Source organism: Zonotrichia leucophrys, chromosome 12 (genome assembly GCF_028769735.1).
Source record: "Zonotrichia leucophrys gambelii isolate GWCS_2022_RI chromosome 12, RI_Zleu_2.0, whole genome shotgun sequence".
Classification (NCBI taxonomy): Eukaryota; Metazoa; Chordata; class Aves; order Passeriformes; family Passerellidae; genus Zonotrichia; species Zonotrichia leucophrys.
In genome coordinates, this window is record NC_088182.1 from 19,296,030 (window position 1) to 19,316,629 (window position 20,600).

The 20,600-nt window shown below is 43.8% G+C and overlaps 1 protein-coding gene across 6 annotated transcripts; it reads right to left on the reverse strand.

Moving 5' to 3' along the window:
* Nucleotides 1–3,312: 3,312 nt before the first annotated feature.
* NINJ1 (ninjurin 1) lies at nt 3,313–18,980 on the reverse strand. 6 transcript variants are annotated; one of them, XR_010441837.1, is made up of 5 exons: nt 18,751–18,980; nt 11,524–11,758; nt 7,300–7,461; nt 7,133–7,192; nt 3,313–5,423 (listed from the first exon to the last, which is right to left on the reverse strand). XR_010441837.1 is itself a non-coding variant. In XM_064724210.1 (4 exons), the coding sequence occupies exons 1-3, from the start codon at nt 18,820–18,822 to the stop codon at nt 7,307–7,309; spliced, it is 462 nt and encodes a 153-aa protein (XP_064580280.1). In that variant the 5' UTR covers nt 18,823–18,980; the 3' UTR covers nt 3,313–7,192; nt 7,300–7,306. The 6 variants fall into 6 exon arrangements, 4 of the variants coding, with proteins under 4 accessions (XP_064580280.1, XP_064580279.1, XP_064580282.1 ...); XR_010441836.1 differs by having other exon boundaries at nt 7,133–7,461; nt 18,751–18,979; XM_064724210.1 differs by having other exon boundaries at nt 3,313–7,192.
* Nucleotides 18,981–20,600: the final 1,620 nt, after the last annotated feature.

Below are 20,600 nucleotides of genomic sequence, written 5' to 3' on the forward strand. Positions count from 1 at the left end.
TGGCTCACGGCCAATTTAACGTGGCTACTTTGCTCTGCTTTGCAAGAACTCTGTTCCGCCAGGAGGTAGGGAGATAACTAACATCAGATTGGAACCAAATTCACAGTTCAGGTATAACAGGTAAAATTATAGCAGAAAATAAAAATTATTATTAATGGTAATCATTTAGATAGCAGGTTTCTATGAAAGAATTGCAATGATATCTTTCCGGGTATTCCCAAGCTAGGAGTCCTGTGAGATACAAGTGAAACTCATCTTGGTGATCTCAGAGTCAATAAGAAAACAAGTAGGAAGTAAATTCCTCATTCTGAGCTGGATGAAATTCAGCCCTGGATGAGTCTAGGCTGGTCCTGACTCTGGAAAGATGAATAAGACACATCATTCCATCACACCCTGTGTCTGCAAGTGAAGAGGACATGCAAATTAAGCAAAATATTATCAGTGATACCAGGTTTGAAGATTGCAGGACTTCTGTGTGATAACCAGGGTCCCTTCAAGAGGCTGTGAGGCATCCTACCAGTGCACCTGGGATGTGGGGCTTTCAAACCTGTTTTTCTACTAGCATGGAGAAGAAAGAATTTTTATGGAGTATGAAGGAGAACAGTGACCCACACAGGCACATTGTGTCTTGCTCCCAATGTTCCCCAGTTAGTGCACTTCATACAGTTTGTGAAGTTCAGTCATGTTCCCAAGTCATGTTGCCAGGATTTGAAACTCCACAAGGGATGGAGAGGCCTGAGGGCTCTCTTTCCTGAGCAATGCTCTCCCTGGCATGCCTGGTGAATCATGTTTTCTGACACAGAAAAAAGTGACTCCTCTTTCAGGGTAAAGACACATAGCTGTCTCCCTCCAAATCTTCCACAAGTCCAGAACAAATCTGAAACATTAGGCCTTCCCAAGAGTTTAGATTATTTTCATCCTTCACGCCAGAAATCTGTGGCAATGTTGGGTGGTGATGAAGCTGATTTATTCTCAAATATTTTTGGTACCAGTGAAAATGTTTTGCAATGTTTCAGTAATCCTGGTGTGGTACTTCCTAGCATGGCACCATATTTACACTCACCTCTCAACTAGTTAAAACTTGTACCATATAAAAAGGGGGTGGGACAACTTCTAGGCTGGAAGACTGGAAAAAGAGGAGTGGAAAATATCAGAAAGGAGGCTGAATGAAAAAGGAGTTTTTGCCATCTCCATTTCTGACAAAGCCTGACTTGCCTGATGAGGAGCTATTGATAAGTCTCTGTTCCTGACTTGGAGCTGTGGCACTTTTCTTGGGAAGGCAGTCAGGTTAGTAAACAGTTCTCGTTATGAGAACCCAAAGGCATAAAATGAATCATGAAAATCTTCAACAGACTGTGGAGGAGGAGAAAAGTGAATTCAAAATAACCCATAGTATCCAATAGGAGGGCAGGTTATGTTTTGTCATCATCCTGTTAGGAAGTTGGATAATTATTGGTCAGATATTATTTTGAAAAGATTGTATCCTGTGTTTCACACCGTATCCTGCACTGACAGTCAGTGACTGGCACAGCCAGGGACTACGTGAACATCAGGAGCCAGGATGAGGTGGGGCATTTACAGGTGGAGTCAATCAAAAGTTGGACTCAATGATCTTTGATATCTCTTCCATCCTAAATGATTCAGTGATTCTGTGACTTCATGATTTCATACAGTGAAAACAATTTGATCAAGTGTGAAAAGAAGAAATTCCTGCCAACAGCTGAAGCCTTTATATACCACATTTTCTCCTGTCTCTTTGCTGTAGATGTACTTCCAACAATGTGTGTTCGCTTCCTGACATGCCCAAGAGCTGTCTGCTATCAATCAGCTCAAGTTCCTTGGTCAGTTCTGTCCATGCTCCTTCCCCTCTGCCCTCCCACTGCTGCTGGACGTGTTCCAGTGTCAGGGAATACTCAGCGATGGGGAGAGGAGTGAAACTCCAAGTACAGCTGACACGCCACGCTGCAGCACCTGGGTGCCACCCAGCCTCTGATGGAAACTCTGCCCTAAGGCCTGCTATGACCATGTTGTTATTTATCTCTTCCTGGAGTACCTTCTCTCACTTATTTCAGTTTACTTCCTTCTCAAGGGAAGTCTCACCTTCTGTCTCTGGTTCGGCGTTGTTGATCACCTGTGAATACTAATGGGCTCCCCCAGCAGATGCTCATGCACTGGCTGGTGGGGTCCTGGTGCCTCCCCCAGACCCTTTTCAAGTTGCACCAAGATCTGAGAAATGTACCTGGGCTCAGCTTCTCTTGGGCCTATCAGAAACACCACCTGCTCCAGGAACTGGTGCTGTCCAGTTCCTCCCAACACCCACCCTGACCCTCCCCTGGCACAGTTTGAAGCCATTCTGTCTCCTCCTGTCCTTGTTTCCCAGGGGCAGAGCCAGAACCCCTCAGCTGCCCCCTCCTGTCAGGGAGTTGTGCAGAGCCAAGAGGTCCCCCCTGGGCCTCCTCTTCTCCAGGCTGAGCCCCTTCCCAGCTCCGTTCCCTTCTCTGGACACACTCCAGCCCCTGCAGCTCTTTCTTGTTGTGAGGGGCTCTAAACTGACCCCAGCATGTCCAGCACAGGGGTGGGCACTGCCCTGGCCCTGCTGCCACACCAGGGCTGAGCAGCCCAAGGTGCCCTGGTCCTTCTTACCCACCTGGGCTCCTGTTCAGCCACTGCCACAGCACCCCAGGGCCTTTCCAGCCCCTCTGGCTCAGCCTGGAGCTGCAGGGGTGTTGTGACCCAAGGACAGGACCTGGCACTTGGCCTTGTTCAGCCTCAATCACTGGCCTACGATCAAGCCTCTCCAGATAAAACTATGAAGTCTTCCTGCCTGACAGCACATCAATACTCCCAGCAACCTGAGTGTCATGTGCAAACTCACTGAGGGTAAAGAAGTTGTTAATTCAAACAACTGAATGGCAGTTGGCGGGATACAGAAACCGGGATGGTGTTTTCTGCTTCAGCCCATTTTATATAAGACTCAGCATCAGAATGAGCTCCAGCAGTGACCTGGTTTAGAAGACAAATACTCAGAGTGAGTTCCAGTAAATATGGTTGTTGTCACCTGCTTCAGTAAGTAGAGCTATGCTGAAAATCCCAGCCCAGGCTATTCTGCATGCTGAAGGGACTAATGAGAAGGACCATGAGCAGTGCTCACCCTGCCCAGAGCTTATGAAACAGGAGCAAACGGCTGACCTGGCACGAACTGCTCCCCACAGAGTCTGGAAAATTCATCTCCCTTCATTATTGATGACCTCTTTTTAAAAGAGATATTTGCCTCCAACCAAAAACTCTGAAAAAGCACAGCAAACCAGAGAATGAGTCAAACATATGTATTTGTTTGCTGCCCCTCTGAGATATTTGCCTGGATTTTAAAGCAGCACCTGCCTTAAAAGAATAATAATCCTGTGATTAAATTATTTATACTTGAAAGCAACTTGCAGATGCTTCTGTCTGCTAAAAAATACATGAACTCTGAAGGCTTCAAAGACTTAAAATACAGTTTTCATGTCTAAGAATGTTCTGCAAATCTTACTTAATCACAATAAAAGACAAGGGAAGCAGCATCAGAAGTGTGACAGCCATGCCAGACAGCCAGTGGGCATGAAGAGTCCTACAGCAGTTGGTGGTTTGTGAAAAATAAATACAGGAAGGAAGTTGTCCTGCGTGCCTCTTTCAGAACTTGTTCTGAGTTATGTTTACATTAGTATAGCCCTCAAAATTAAACCACTGCCTGCTGGATACTGGCTAAATACATGTAACAATGGAAATGAAGCAACAAAAGACAAATTAGAAAATAAAAAAGAATATCTATTCCATTACTAATCACATGAGTTTGATTTGTTTTCTGTTAGTAATCCTTACAGAACATATACATGAAAGTCTGGTACATCAGTGGGCTTTGAGACATAACCAAAGAGAAAGGTCAGTAACAAAACCTGTAAATGAGATGAGACACATGAAGTCAATCTTCTATTCTTATGTACAAAGGAGCTTTTGAAAATTGACACCAAGAAAATTGATTCATACAAATCTACATCTTACATTTACATAGAAGTGCAATCTAGAAAATTTAGATTTTTCTGATTGTAGGTATGATACTTTGGAAATAAAATTACTAAAATGTTTTTGTTGAAGAAATTATTGTAACCTACACTATTATTAGCAATAGTGTATTTAGAAAAAGTGTAAGTCCCTGAGCCAGCAGGTAAGAGACTAGAAGATACTTATAACTCTCTCTATATATTTAAAAATAAAAAATTAAAATTTTATTTTGCTTTTAGCCATAAACTCATAAAAGGAAGAAAACTGCAGCAATCAGTGATGGGAAGGAGAGAGAGGAAACTAGAGAGAAAAACTCAGTTCATTTTGCCATTTGAGTTGCTGCTGACAGGCACTTGGTACCAGTTTAACAGGTAAAGTTCACTCTGGATCTTCCAGTTTACCAGTAGAGCCTAGAAAAGGTGGCACTTGAAATAGAGTTTCCAGAAATTTGATATAAGAAAGAACCTTTTACAATGAAGGTGCTGAGTGCCCAGAGCAGCTGTGGCTGCCCCTGGATCCCTGGCAGTGCCCAAGGCCAGGCTGGACATTGGGGCTTGGGCAGCCTGGGACAGTGGGAGGTGTCCCTGCCATGGCAGGGGTGGAACTGGATGAGCTTCAAAGGTGCCTTGAATGCAAACTACTCTATGATTCAAATAAATACATATAATGGACAGAATACACAGAATAGCAATACATGGCAAGAAACCATTAACAATTAGGTGATTTGTGTCTGTGCATGAAGGGCAGGAAATTTTAAGTGTGTCCAGAAGAAACAATTCAAATGATTACCCATGAACAAAACTGGGCAAAAGAATGCTGCTTATTTCTTTTTGTCTCATCTTTCCTTTAGCTAGAGTGGAAAAAAAAGCAAAACAAAAAGCTGTGCAAAAGCAGAGCTACCTTTACACACTGCAAACCAGAGCCCTGCTGAGCTGCAGAGTACATGGGCTTGGTGCCAAGCTGTGAAATGAAGGACAATGTGACCACTCCAGAATCAAAGGCCTGACATTTCTTACCATCGTGAAATGACAAATTGCTACAAAAACCAAAGGCATGTAAAAAGAAAAATCCTGTGAAATGCTACCAGCTCCTATTTCCTTGTTTCCTGAATTTATGTCACTTCTCTGAAAAAAAAATAAGTTTCTTCAGAAATTGAAATGCCAATATTCCAGAAAAACAGCATCCTTGGGGAAAAGCTAACCTTCTCTTAGATGCCAAACAATTTAAATATTAACACATGGGAAAATTTCAGGTATACAGGTGTGTTGGAAGCTTGAGAAAGCTGCCTGGTGTGTCCAGCTTCTTCAAATTATTTTTCTTTCCCCACTGTGTACAGCGTAGCTGGCTCAACTGCAAATGGCATCTAAAATGGATGCTCCAGGTCTCTGAAACACAAAGATATTGATATTTTAGTGATACAGGAATTATAGTAAATGATACATTTACTTTAAAAGGGCAATTCAGTTTTCTGTGGAAAAGGGTGCATAATAGTAAAGGTGAAGCCAGAACACGGCCACTCATTTCTCTCAGGGTTTTGAGGAGACTGTGGCAACAGACTGAAAAACACTTATTTCTCAGGTTACATTTAGATGACAAGATGTTTTTAGCAAGGGCAATGCGTACAAATGAACAAACAACAGCTGTAATGTTCCAAAGCAATAAAGAACTTTCACATTTAATAAGTCTGCAGCAAAAAATAGGCTCTGGACACCACATTTGGCTGTTTAATTAGAAAACTGCACATGTGAGAGCATGGAGGCAGGAGCCCACAGCTTCTGGTTCTGTTCTGAGCTTCCTTATGCCTATTCCAGATCCTTGTCTCTGCCTCTGTCCCAGGTATTTTGTGTGTTTCGTCCCATGAAGGCAGCTAAAATTCCAATAATGCTTCATGCAGCTCTCTTGGTTTTGCCAGTGTTAATTTTGGGGTTATTGCTTCAGTACTGCTTTAACATGTTCTCCTGAAGTCAACATTCTACCTGCATTTTGGGTAACAGCTCAGATAATCTATGTGCTCTTCAGTGTTAAAATTAAATACTCATTAGTCTGTTTGTCACAACTATGGCCAGAAAGTGCATTAAAACTATCTTGTTTCACTGCCAGGTTTTCACAGGTTTTGGTTAAAGGAGAAAATTACAGCCACATCCTGAGATAAATTACTGTAGTTCTTAATTTTCCTAGTAAGTTTTTACAATGCTTTCTCCTCATGCTGTTTTGACTGATGATAAATTTTGGTTTGACTCCCATTTTTGTCACAGATTTCTGTTGCACCGTTCATCTACAGATAAATATTTAAAAGGCCTTGTATCTTCTTTTTTATGGAGCAAGGGTTTCTTGTAGAAGCTTTCACAAAGCAGTAATGTTACTTGCACGGGCTCTCTGTGTAGTACAGAGCACAGCCATGGCCTGCCAGCCCGGCCATTCCTCCCTCAGCACGTCTCTGACCCTGGGCTGACATCTGGAGACCGAGTGCCAGAGCAAAGCTGGCACACACAGACAGACTCAGCACTGCTGTTTTAAAGGCAGATGTTGACCATGGTACTTCTTGCATTATGAGCCTATAATTTAGGTTTACGTCCTCCCAAACTGCTCATCACAGCTAGGAAGACACCCAGTTTGATCCCCACAATCCCTATATTTATCCTTCTGCATAAGTAAAGAACAAAGCTGCAAGTGCAGGTAGAGCACCAAGATTGCCCTAAATGGGCACATGTGAAGTGACAGTGCTCATCTCTGTGAGCTGAGTCTCCCACAGAGCACAGCCCCGTCCTGCGAAGGACAGAGCAGCCACACGATCTGGAACCAGCCCAGAAACTCAGAGACTCCAGCATGTGCAGGGTTACATGTCAGACTGAACAGCCCTAGTTACTTGGAAACAGATTGTCTTCAGCGTTAAGTAACAGACTGGATGCAAACCTTCCTCAAAAAAAGGACAGGCATTTGGAGAAAGCAGAACAACATTATTTCCCTTATTGTCTCCGTCAGCAGTAAGGAAAAGGAGTGGCTAGGCCAGGACAATCCCTACACTTCCGATGGGTGACACGTGCTGCCATCAACTTTTGAACTCCACATTCACAAACACATTGCAATAACTTACCAGTTCCCAGCAGCTTCTGCTTTTGCACTAATGGGAAGCGAGCTCAGGTATCTGCAAGAACTTCAACAGTACAGATCAGCCTGTGGCTGTTTCTGAGGTGCCCCAGTGTGCCCTGCATTCCTGGATGCAGTGCTCTGCTACCTCATGCTGCAGGAGACCACACTCACCTGGTCCTTACTGTCTTGATGCTGGCTCAGCAACTGGTTTCTGCACTCCAAAGGCAGTGATAAAAATATTCACAACTACTATAATGAATACTAGTCCAGTTGCAAGGTTGTTGAGGAAATTCAGCTTTCCATGTTTTGCAGGGTTGTTAAGGTCATATTTTACTTCAAAGAGAAAGGAGAAAAAATGTTTAATAATATGTATATTTCAAAATCCAGAATAAAAGGTTTCTGCTGCAGTTACAGAATTTATCTTATGCTAAGCTATTTGGATCAGTCATATTTAAAAGGAAGTCAGATTCTGCAGTGTCACTGAAAGTGCTAAGGGAAAGGTCTGTAACCACAAGGAGCTTATTAACTTCCAGTAATTAGCATCTAATCTCTGTGGAGACACATGGGAAGTAATGGATGCACTAACATCACTAGAAATCTTTTGAGTTCTTGAGGTTTTGAAGCCTAGCTTTGTTGCAGACTTTAAGCATTTAAAAATTATTTCAATCTTGAATACATGAAACTTGAAGCCCTGATAGGATGAAGTTAAATTTCCTAGTTAAAATGCTACAAATCTCATTACCAGGGCTGGATTTTTTCTGTACTGGTGCCCTTCCCCAGCTTGTATTCCCTTGTACTCCCTGCCTTTGCCCTGATTCTGTTTATAGAAAGCAAGGGTACTCTATCTGTTAAACAGAGGGGGTGTCAGAGCAGTGTAGCTGCAGTCCTTTCTACAGAGAGCATCTGCTGTGTAAACATTTTCCTTTGTTTCTTGCAGCTGTTTTTCGGTTGAACTGCTGAAGGGAGTGAGGGAGGCTCACACAAGCATTAATGGAGTGTAAGCTTTGATTCCAGGCCTCGTGATAGCACACAAATGAGTTACATTGGGCTGATAATAGGTTTGGTTTTAAGACAGTGAGAAGTCTGGGGCACTTGCCTGGCATCATAGAATCATTAAGGCTGGAAAAGACCTCCAAGGTCATCAGATCCAACTCTGACCAAATACTATGCCCACTGAAATACCATGTGAAAACCCAAGAGTTTCCTGTCTCTATTCCCTGGCAGGAAGGGCCCTGCAGCTGAGACCCTTGGCTACATTCCTTTGGTGCTGATGGAGTGAGTGCTGATGAATTCTGGAGCATGTTTTGAGAATGGGTTTTGTCTGTTGAGACTCCAAGTTCTCAACAGCATATATCACTGGAGCTTGTGTCTGCATGTGCACAACATGTGAGAGAAAGTTTATACCAGACAAGTTTTTACAGCAACATAAAACCTAGGGCTCCTTCTGATGGACACATACATAGACATAAAACTTATGACTCTACAACACAAAATAAATTTTGTTACTTGCTTGTACCATCATCGCTGTGTTCCATACTGCAGAAGTGAACCACTGAACCAATATCCCTTGTTGTTGAATGGTGGCAAACACACTTGTGATGCTGAAGTGCTAACAGCCAGGTTCACCTGGGGTCCCTAATACGGCTGTTTGGGTTTCAAGGAATTCTGAGCACCAGCTCAAGTCCTGTTTGCTAAAGCAGTGTAGCCAAACATCACAGGCCAGGCAAAGCATTGAAGAACAGTGTGGGAGAACTGCCCTGAGAAGCTACTGCACACCTTTGCAGACATTAAATAACTTCAGTAAGTACTTCAACCTTAAAATGAGTTTACACATCTGTAAAGTATCTGGAGGCATGTGGATGCTTGCACTCCAACAGGACCTGGAAGGACTCCATGTGAGTGAAGAATAAATGAAACTGAATCATGAGTTCTGAAACACAGAATAACAGCATTTGGGACAGCTGGATAAAAATAGAAAGGCAATAATGACCTGACCTGTTATGTGAGTTAAAAGCAATCACTCTGAAAGGCAAACTGACACTTTCAGAGCTGTCCCTTTGTCCACAGGAGGGTCAGAGAAGACAAGTAATACTTGTCAGTTTAGGAAAAGCTCTAAACTTTCAAGTAGAATTGCAGTAATCCTATCTTTGTAATTACAGCACTGAAGATGAGGGTGTTTGTGAAAATGATTTCAAGCCACTGAAACTATTTCAAGACATTCTTTGCTTTTCTTCCAAAAAGTTAAGGTCACCAAATCCCTTCCAAGGACAAGTTTGCTGAACATTTCTCACGTTGTTTTCGTGAAAGGCTCTTTAGAAGGAGGAAAAGCTTTTAATACCTAGTAGAAACTGTGAGAATTGGTAGCTCCCAGGATAAAACCCTGACTCAAGGAAAGAAACTGGATCATGGCACAGACTTTTGTTTGGCCGTGTGAGAGCTTGAAGAGACAGAATTTCATGGCTGGACAGAAACAAACTATTCCTGCCAGCCAAAACTATGAAATATATCTTGTGAAAAGCAAGTTCTTGGTCTGATACCTGCATTTTCATACCTTTGTGTCCTGTTTCCTGTCTTCTTCCTGTCTTTGACCTTAGCAGGACAACACTGCTCCAAGAGTGCATCACCATAAGCCAAAGGCTCTGTTACCCTCAATGTGACAAAGATAAAATTGACAGCAATTTGTCACAGTACAAGCTGGCTTGTACTGGGCAATTGATATGGCTATAAATCAGAAACCCAACTGGTTCCATAAACTGGCCCCTGGGTTGACAGACAGGAACCTCAACCAATTACACTCCATCCTAAGCTGCAGACATCTCACTGGTCAGGAGCTGGGCTGTGTGGGGATCAGATCAATCAGCAGTTGGGACCAGGGGTTTCAAATCCCCTATATATACTAGGTTTGGACACCACACACTCTGTTTGTCAAATGGGGCTTTGAGGTGTGTGTGTTGTCTCTGTCTCCAACCACCTAAGGGACTGAACATGTGGCCCATAACATAATAGCAATTTAAACCATTTCAGCAGTGTCATGCAGAAACAAGTGTTAAAAGGCAGTATCTCAGCATATACTGAGAAACTATTGCCCAGCAGAAAGACAGGGAGCTTGTTTACAGCCTCAAAGCCTGCTGAAGCAACCAGGGAGACGCCTTCAACTGAGGAACATAGAAGTATTTTACTGATTTTTCCATTACTTGTTTCCCACACCTGCCAGCATCAACAGGTTGGGTTTTTCCAGTCCCCTTCTGCAATCTCCTCTGAGCCAAGACCTGGATTCTGCTTTTGCACCAACTCTAACAAACGCAGAGACAGCTGTATTCCATCTCTTTTGTAAGAAAGAAAAAGCCACATCAACTGTGAATATTACAAGCCATGTATATCCTGGATCCCTAGAAACTTTCTCCTTGAAAAGAATGTTGTTTTTTCAGCTGTTATAAGAGAGCACAACACTGAAAGATTGTCAGGGATGCCAAACTCATTCAATGCCATGTGTGAAGTCTGCCTTTTCACTTGCATTAGGCCCAAGGTCAGTTACCTAGTTCCCACTAAGGTAAAGGATGAGATTTGAAAAATGTTATGAGAATAAATGATCCCGTATCACTAGCAGAAATGATCCACAGCTGTTTCCTACCATTGGCAGTGTCATTTATTCCAGCTGGGCAATGGTAGATGCAGTTTAAATGCAACACAGCCAAGCTAAAGACAACATGCCACACCAACATGACGGTGGACATTTAACTTTCACTTCCCCTTTGGAGTTCCCCATTCACATTATTTTCTTATATGATATGGAAGAAAGACATTTCAGTCATAAGATTAAGTAACAGGTCTTGCCAAAAACAGTATTATGAAACTTGATAGACCTCACTATCCTATCTGGCCTACTGATTCTTTTACAATATTTCATAACTTTCCTTCCTCCTCAGGCTTTCTGGAGGAAAAATTTTCATAGTATGGGCAAATGAGTAGGAGAAAGGTGACAAAAACTGAAGATTTCACATAACGTTGCCCTTCCTCCCTTTGTTGCAGTATTTCTATGGTTTCAAGTGAAAATCTGCTTTTTTGGATATCAGAAAAATTTCTTTACTGAAAGGTTTGTCAAGCGTTGGAACAGACTGCCCAGGGAAGTGGTTGATCACCATCCCTGGAGATAATTAAAAGATGTGCAATTGTGATGTTTATGTACATGGTTTAGTGGTGAACAGGGCAGTGCTGGGTTATCTGTTTGACTAGATGATCTTAGAGGTCTTTTCCAACCTAAATGATTCTGTGATTCTAACCTGCATCGGTTCTGAGGTAAAGGCTTTTTAAAAGCAAAGGGTGTTTATTTACCATCCTACAGGCTGCGTCCTATAAGAAAAATACGAGTCAGTGGCTCTTGCTGTTGCTACCTACCAAGGAATATCAAGAGCACTCCCACCATAACTTGCAGGGTGAGCGACAGACTGATGAGAATGATCAGCGGCACGTAGAAGGAAAAGGAGGGCCCTTGCTCCATGACAGCTTTGAGCTGGGAGGCGTTGGCCATCAGCAGGGCGATGTCCAGCATGCTCTCGGCCGCGCTCTTCTTGTTGGCATAGTGGTTGATGTTGATGGGTCTGTTCCTTTGGAACCACTGCCACCTTCTGCGCTGGAGCCAGCAGAGAGGAAAATGGTTATTCACATCTCTTAATTGGTGGTGAGTGGGACATCACTTGGCCCACCAAACGATTCCTGTGACCACATGGGCAGAACCACAGCAGTGCTGAGATCTTCTGTGCACCTTTCCCCTGTTACCCCCGTCCTCCAGAAGGAGAGCAGAAACCTGCCTGCTTCTACTGCCCTTTTACACCTTTTCCAGCTTGCCTACAGGATCAGTTTAAACAGTCAGCATGTTTCTACCCCGGGAAAAGAAGAGACTGGAAAGGCTGAAAAGTTTGCACTGAGAAAAAGTTGAGAGGGAAAAACCACTGTAACACAATCCAGCAAACAACAGGTTGTTGTGACTAATTTACTCCTGAAGGCACACTTAAAAATACAGATACTTATTAAATTCACTTTCTCTCCTTACACATCCAAAAAGTTCTTTCATTTCTCATGAATCTTCTTTTAAAGACAGATGTGAAGTTGGCCACTGTGTGAGCTTTGCTTGCCCTCCTTTCCTTGCTACTCCTTCCTTCCATGCCACTCTTTCCATGCCACTGTCCAGGGCCATCCATACACCCATACACAGATGTTTTTCCACTTAACTATCATCACATCACATGATGTGTTGTTGCCAAGAATTGCCCAATTACAAGGGAATCTTTTTTCCCCCATTTTCACATCAGCTGTTTTGGGTTGTTTTTCATTTGTTTGGTATTTTTTAAATTGCTCTGCAAACAAACAGGAAAATAAAAACCAATTGCAGGGCAAACTTAGGGCTAGTTAACCCAACAGGATGAATATATGAGTGTTTCCTGATGATGATTCATGTGACCTGACTTGCAGTTTCACTGCTTGTCTCCCGGCAGTGCCTATTTCTCTATGGATTAGATGCAGCTTAGGGTAACTAGGTGAGACTTAGCAGCCCAACTCCATGAGGAATGGAGAGTAAGTGATCCTCTATCCTGCGGTCTCTGAACAGGTTAGCAATTTCATTCTTTCTGCTCTTCTAGACTTTAAAACTAATAGACAAATATATGAAAAGTAAACTTGTTCTAGCTGTCTTCTTTAAACCTACTTCTTAGAGACTTTTTTACTGCCCAGATGTGTTGCTCCTTGCCAGACTCCTGTGAAGGGAGTCTGGCTTTGCAAGTTAGCTCAAATGCAGAAGACACCCTCTAATTACTCTCCTCAGCAGCACTAAACATTATCAACTCCCAAGCCAGGCTTGCCACAGTCCAGACCTAAAAGCCTCCTTTTAAACGGGGTAGATATTCATATACACATTGCCAGTTTTTTCAGGGCATTTAAATACCAAACTTGACCTGTTTTCACCAGACATGTCATCCATCACAAGCCTAAATGTTTGACTGAGTATAATAGGGCAGCAGAAAATGTCAGAGGTTTTTCTCAGCCTGTGATCTTGCCTTCACCAGGAAAAATGGCCTGTAATCATGAAAACCCCTGAAACATTCACTTCCTGCCTCCTGACTGATGCTGGAAAACCAGAAAACAAAAATCCAAAAAAAAGAGCAAATTAGCCTTGTCTTCTGGGAGCAAGCTGAAGGCCACTGCCAGAGGTATTGAAGATGATGCAGTCAGTACTACACGGGTACTTTTTAAGATCAGATTGTGTGTTACACAGCAATATATACACAGGTAAAGAAAAAAGAGATGTTGCCTTAACCTCAGGAGAGGGACAGTCTGTACAACAGAAATTATAGTAGAACTTGGTTATGTGGCTTTATGGTTTCAGAGGGATTCCAGGCATGCAGCAACGTATGCAGCCCACAGTACCAAACAACTACTTGCTGTGCTTTGATCACCCACAGGAGTACAGAGGGACAGTGGAATATCTGGAGATTTTCTAGGATACACCTAAAGGAATGCTCTTCCTGCAGGTGTCACTTGGCAAAAGAGCAGTATGCAGTATGCATTGCACAGGACCTGCTTCAGCCTCAGTGCAAGCAAAACATCTCCTCACACACATTCAACATTCAAACTCTTTGGCAGAGACAAGATAAGCCCTTGTGTTCGTGTCTCCAAAGGACTTTGAGCAAAGCCAGCACATGTGTTCACATGTAAGAGCCATGTGCAGCTGGGACACCATTCCCTGCAGTATTCCCTGCTTGCCCTCAGGGCCTCACAGCACAACAACCTGCCCTGCTGGTCCATGCACAGTTAGACAAAGGAAGGGAGTGCAGAGCTGATTTTCACAGTGACATGGTGCTGTCCCACAGGCAGTACCACCCTGTGTCTCCTCACAGAAGCAGGGGCTGTTTGCTTGCCCAGAGCACTACACTCTGCAAGGATAAAGCCACAATGCCATGTCATAAACAGGCATGGTTCCGGTTCTGTAGGATGGAACCTTCACTCCAAGATTGCACAAGTCCCTCTGTGTTAGTACACACTCTGCATCTGCTTTGCTTCACTCCCCCTTTCAATGGTACACCCAGAAAAACTGAGTCCCTCTCAAGTACAGAAAGAATTTATTGGTTGCATTTATTAAAAAGCAAATACAGGCGGCTCTGCAGCAAATGTCCTTAAGTGCTGAGTGTATGACAGTGAAGCCCCACCTGGTGATTCAACGGGAAGGAAACAGCACTGAAAATGGAAATATCTGAAAACAATAAAGTATTTTTGCTAAACACAGTAAATTGTTATAGAAAGGATTACAGCAGTTTTCCTTCTATTTGGGGTTAGTTATTAATGCAATTTTATGGGCCAACAGCTTTGATTGAAAATGAGACTGGACCAGAATGACCTCTGGGTTTGCAATGCCACAGAGCAAGCTTTCTGAAAATCTCGTGTTTAGGATAAATCTGAATTATAAAACAATGGAAGCTTGCTAAATAAAAATGAAGCTATGCAGAACTAAAGCTGAGCCATACTGAACTTAGTGGGGCTGTTCTTTACTGTGTTCTGCAATATTCTTCCCAATCAGAATGGATCAAAAGATGCTAAAAAGCAATTTTGTTTAAGAAGTAATTTACTATGGTTTTGAAGTATTAATCCTTCAGAAAAATACCACATGGCTGATTTTTCCAGATCTTTGAGGGAAAATTTCATGTTTGGAAAAAATTCCAGTTAAATCAAAAATGAGATGGATCAGACATAAAAGGAATAATACAGAACTAAAATAGAACACCATTTCAGAACGTTTATTTTTTTGTAAGATCAAACTTACAGTTACAAGATTGAACTAGCAACTTTGCACTAGTATTTAATAATACTTGTAGTTGTAGAATTTCTGTCCGTATCTCCATCACCTACACATTGAAATTGTAAAGGGCCATTTATGGCCACTCTGAAGTTAGTCCTCCCCTCCATCTCAGGGACCTTGCTGATCTAAAAACAGTCAGGTAAAATATTCAACAAAGAAAAAAAGTATTTGTCCAACAAAAATATTTTAAGCCATATCAGTCATGTAATGGATGATTAAGATTCACAGAACAGGCTGAGTTGGAAGGGACCTGCAGGGGCCACCCAGTCCAGCCCCTGGCCCTGCCCAGACCCCCAACAATCCCACCCTGTCCATCCCTGGCAGTGCTGCCCAAAGGCTCCAGCAGCTCTGGCAGCCTCGGGGCCGTGCCCATTCCCTGGGCAGCCTGGGCACTGCCAGCACCCTCTGGGGGCAGAGCCTTGCCCTGAGATCCACCCTGACCCTCCCTGACACAACTCCAGGCCATTCCCGCAGGCCCTATCACTGGTCACCACAAGAGACATCAGTGCCCCTCCTGTGCCGCTCACAAGGAACTTGTGATCCCAGTGAGTCTCCCCTCAGCCTCCTCTTCTCCAGGTGAACAGACCAAGGCTTCCCCTCCAGGCCCTTCACCATCCTCGTGGCCTCTAATGGATTCTTTGTACACTGCCTCAGAGGATACTCAGTGGTTTATCCTTCAAAAACACATCAGATCACTTGCTCAGTTTAGTACTGACTCAAGAGAGAAAAACCCCTTCTCTGGCCCTGGAATGAATCATCAGTTTCATCGTTTCATTTCCCATGGAAATTTCATTCTGAGGAGAGGGGGGAGATGTTCACCCAAGTAGCAACCCAGTGTAACACTAACTAGTTTGTGAGAACTCTGCAATCACATGCTGCGCTTGCTGGCAAATCAAAAAAAAAAAGGAAAAAAAAAAAAAAGAAAAAAGGGAAAAACTCAGCATGTATTTGTGTTTCATAGACATCATGATTTTCTAGCAGCTCCAAAACCTTGTGCTTAAGAATCACTTTTATACAAACAGATCACGCAAGCATGACTACATTAAGAGAAAAAACTGTGGCAATCATGTTGAGTCCTGAGAGCTAAAGAAGTTAATATTAAAAAAGGGAAAAGTACAGTCTGCTGAGAGCCAGCTTTAGCAGCTTTAGCACTGTTTTCCTAAAGCTGTACTGGTTCCAGGGTCCAGTTAAAATATTTCTACTCATTAAATTACTGTAAAATAATCAGCACATCTCATGACTAAATTTGTGAAATGAAGGAGTAACTTAAATTTGTTCACACTGCTATTTAAATAGAAGTTTGGTCCTGTATAATTTTTTCTGCGTTGCATTATTACTCTTTTGGTCTTACAATACTATTTCTCACAACTGGGCTGTGGACTGTCTATTTTGTGTGGTTAACACACTGTTTATTATAGCTACTTAAAAATATTCAAGCCAAAACTTAACACCAATAGTATCAATATTTGGAGTATATAGAACACTCCAAATTCAGTTTGATATGAGTAATGAGAACATACTATTTCAGGTTATATGCAGCAAAATAATTTCAAGTTCCTACACACTGGTTACTTGCAATATGATGCCAAGAAACTGCCATGTTTCAAATTACTTTCATGTTCCAAATTACCCCTGAATTAATATATGGACTTCAACACATTTTTAGGAAAACACGATTAAAAGTGTTTATTTCTACTATCCAATTCTTGTTCACCTTTTTCATAGCTCTTCTTTAACTCTTCATCTAGCATGCCCTGTTATCTTGGAAGCACTAAACTAGATTTTACAACATGGTGGATGGAGAGTGCTCCAATATGGACCATGAACAAGGAAAGCAACTAGATGGATGAAAAACTAGTTATAATCTGTATTTCTATGAACAGATCCTTTGAAAAAGAGATGAGATACTTGTGCCAGGTGTAATCACACATATTAGTCAGTGAGGTGTGCCATGCCAGACCAATCCTAGTAGCAAGGAATTTCTTGCTTCGAAAAGTCTGACATCTGCTAAAAAAATGTATTCAAATTAATGCTGGAGTAAAAATAAACCACATCAAACCACTGTGTGACCCTTGTTCAGATCTACCAAGAGCTTAACTGGTCTTTTTAAAATTCTTATGCTTTGATTGCTTTGAAGGCAACAACTACATCTGCATTTCATGTCAGCTCTTCTGTGGTCTGTGGTGAAGGTGTGCAAGAGAGTCTGTTTTGAGGAGAGGACAGAGGCTGGGACAGGCAGGAAGGAAACAAGAGTGACCATGTTCCCATGCCTGTGAGCATTCCTCAAAGCAGACACACTCTTGACCCCAATACAGAAGATTCAGGCAGCTGCAGATGGTCCCTCCAGGTTTAGGTGGCTGCTGAGCTGGGGTGTTCTTTTGTTTGCGGGAATTGTGAACACTGGCAGACTTTTCAAAGTATCTTCTATTCAGAGATGGGTTCTTGGAAAATCCATTTGTTTTACCTGGCATATACTTTGTATGTGTGAGTGTGTATGTGTGAGAGAGAGAGAAAATTTAAAAAGTGTTTATGAAGTTCACTGAAGTGCCACTGTATACATTTAAAACAATGGAATAGCATGTCTCACTGCTTATTCTTTATATGGCACTCACTGATAACTGGAGTTTTGATGGGAAAGATGTAACAAAATGAGGGCTGCTTGCAACTGAAGATGAAGTAAAACAGGTAAGTTGCTGAAAAATTCTTGAAGAAGACCACACTGGGGGAAAAATACCCCATCAAGAGTACTTGTGATGCAATCACAAAGCTGCATCAAGAAAATGAGAGAACTCCTGAGAAGTCAGAGGTTTAGAGGAGCCCACTCCAGACCACCAGTTTGACTTGCATATCCTAGGCTTGATTAACTTTAGGTAGGATTTCCAGGATTTATTAAAAACAGATTTTTATTTTTCTTGGTTTCATATTCATGACTCCAAATGTTTGTTAGGGAGGGAGGGTTGGAGGAAGGACAGATGTGCTACACAATCAGCCCAGTCTGTCTGTAACCAGAACATTATACCAGTGACACAGAAGAGGGTTTAGTACTATGGTTTCTGTGTGGCAGAGACTTAGGCTGGAGTAAGAGCTGCCTTTAGAGTTTAGTCCTTTCCAAAACAAGATAAAAGCCACTCTTTTACCCGTCTGTTTTCTTCAGATAAGTGGCATGTTCTGCAAATATCCTTTATACTTAAACAGAATGCGAATGAACATTTCCCAGTGAGGATGTCTGGTCATGTTTTGACCATACACAGTATGAAAAAGCTGCGTATTCTGGCTTTTATTTTGATTACTGCATGGAAATTAACCATACAGGCATAACCACTTCAGCAATTCTTCCTGCTCTTGTAATTGCTTATTTCGCGCGGATGTCCTCTCCCAAGCCAGCTGGGTGGGTAGAGCCCTGCAGGTGAGGCGAGCTGCGGGCGGGCCCCGGCCGAGGAGGGCCCTGGTGGCCTCCGGTGACAGGTGACAGCTGCAGGAGCCAGGAGCGGCCCTGGTGACAGCTGTAGGAGCCAGGAGCGGCCCTGGTGGCCCCTGGTGACGGTGACAGCTGCAGGAGCCAGGAGCGGCCGGGGATGCTCTGCCCGGCCCTGCCCGGGCACACGGGCCCCGCGCAGCGGCCTCCCCGCAGGAACGGCAGGCTAAAAAGCCAGCAAGAAGCGAGCAGCACCGACCGCCACCGCACCCCGCGGAGTCCCGTCCCGCCCGGCCTCGGGAAGGACACGGCGGGACGGACACGGCGCCGGGACCCCCGCCCCGCCGGGCCCGGCCCTCACCTGCTCCTCGGCCGCCAAGTCCGCGCCCTCCGCCGTGCCGTTGAGCTCGTGGGTCTCGCTGCCAGAGTCCATGGCGGCCGCCCGGGCCCCTGCTGCTCCGGGCGGGACAGGGGAAGGTTCCCCGGGGGCAGCGGCTCCCGGAGCTGGCCCGGCCTTGCCGCAGCGCGCCCGGAGCCACTCCCGCCGCCGGGGCCGCCTTCCCCGGCCTTCCCCCGTTCTTCCCCCGCTGTTCCCCGCTATTCCCCGCCTCCTTGCCTGCCTCTCCCGGCTCTCCCCTCCCTGCCCGCGGGCGGAGGTTTCCGCGCAGGGCCGGGCCCGGCGGAGCTCCGCGCTCGGCCCGGGGCCCCGAGGAATCAACGGTTCTGACAATATCAGAGTCCTGAAAGTGGCCTGAATATTTTTATTTACTCTGAGCTTTCATGAAAACCCAATGATCAAGGCAAAGGATAGCGCCCTTCCTTCCTAATCAGCAGGACCTGGAAAGACATTTCAGAACGTTTTCCAGACAGTCTGGAAAGACATTAGTGAAAGATTCCCTGTCCGTGGCAGGAGGGTTGTGACAGAATGATCTTTGTGGTTCCTTACAACCCAAAACATTCCATGACTCTGATTTTGGTTTTGCTTGCTCACATGCAACTGGTGTGGGCTTAATACCTGAAACAAATAAGGAAATTTCCAGCCTCTATTGTTGGGAAGATCAGTTTCAACAATCACATTTTTCCATTTTGGATTTAAAATCTTGAAGCCAATGATTAAATATATAATTTTTTATTTTTTTTCTTAAGATGTGCTGCCTTGGCACACACATGTTTGGAACAGACTTTATGAGACAGAGACACACAGCAGTGTGGACTTGTGCCAGAAGGAAATGAGCAAGCTCCTATGTAGAAATAAGCAGAAACATCTATGCAAGTTGTTTAGCATTAAAATGGGGATGTCTGGAGTTTGTGAAAATGCTCTTACCGTGAATGTACAGTTTACCAATACTCTTTTGGATTATTTTTTTGATGCATTTAGAAGTGTAAGGTAGTTAATTTTCTCTGTAAACAGCAAGTACTACCCATTAGACAAAGGACTTCTCTGTGCAGTAGTGCTCACTTCCCCTGGGCTTGCTGCCCTCCACACAGTCCTCATTGCTGTGCAGTGTGCTACGTTCACAGCACATCGCTTGTACACTTGAATCAGCCTCTCAGCTGCTCCATTCTGCCTTGTACAAACAGCTGTTCCATAGTCTGGAATGCTGGCTGCTGTTTGGTGGGCAGCCAACGTGCCTGCAGTGCAAATGTCAGTAAGACTGTGCCTGGCAGGGCTGGTTTTAGTGAGAAGAGGGACCCAATGGCTCCGGAACAGAGGTGGCTGGGAGTGCTCATGGGTATCTCATCTGAATGTGAAGTTCAAATTTGCAGCATGGCCACAAGTCATCTGGAGACCATAGGATTGTGCCTGGGCACGACATGGCATGACATGGCAGAGTGTTGTCTGACTCCAAATCTCATGTTCAGAGACAGCTGTGTGATCCCCCAGCCTGGCCCTTTACACAAATTATTGGCATTCCTCCCTGGAGAGTCTGATGATCAGTTTTTTACATATTTCTTTAGAAAATTATGACAGCCTGCCAGGTTGTCAGGTGGCTGTACTGTTCTCTAATTCTGGAGCACACTTCCTGAGGAGATCTGGCACTCCTGGCTCAAGTCCTCTATTAATTCCCTCCTGGAACGCCTGCTTTGGGGTGTGCTAATACTGCTGCACCTTTCCTGCTTCAGCAAGTGTGACAACATAATGCTAGCTGAGAAACTAGGTACAGCCTTGCACTTAAAATAGGAAAGAAATGCAAAGAATTTGGATAGAAG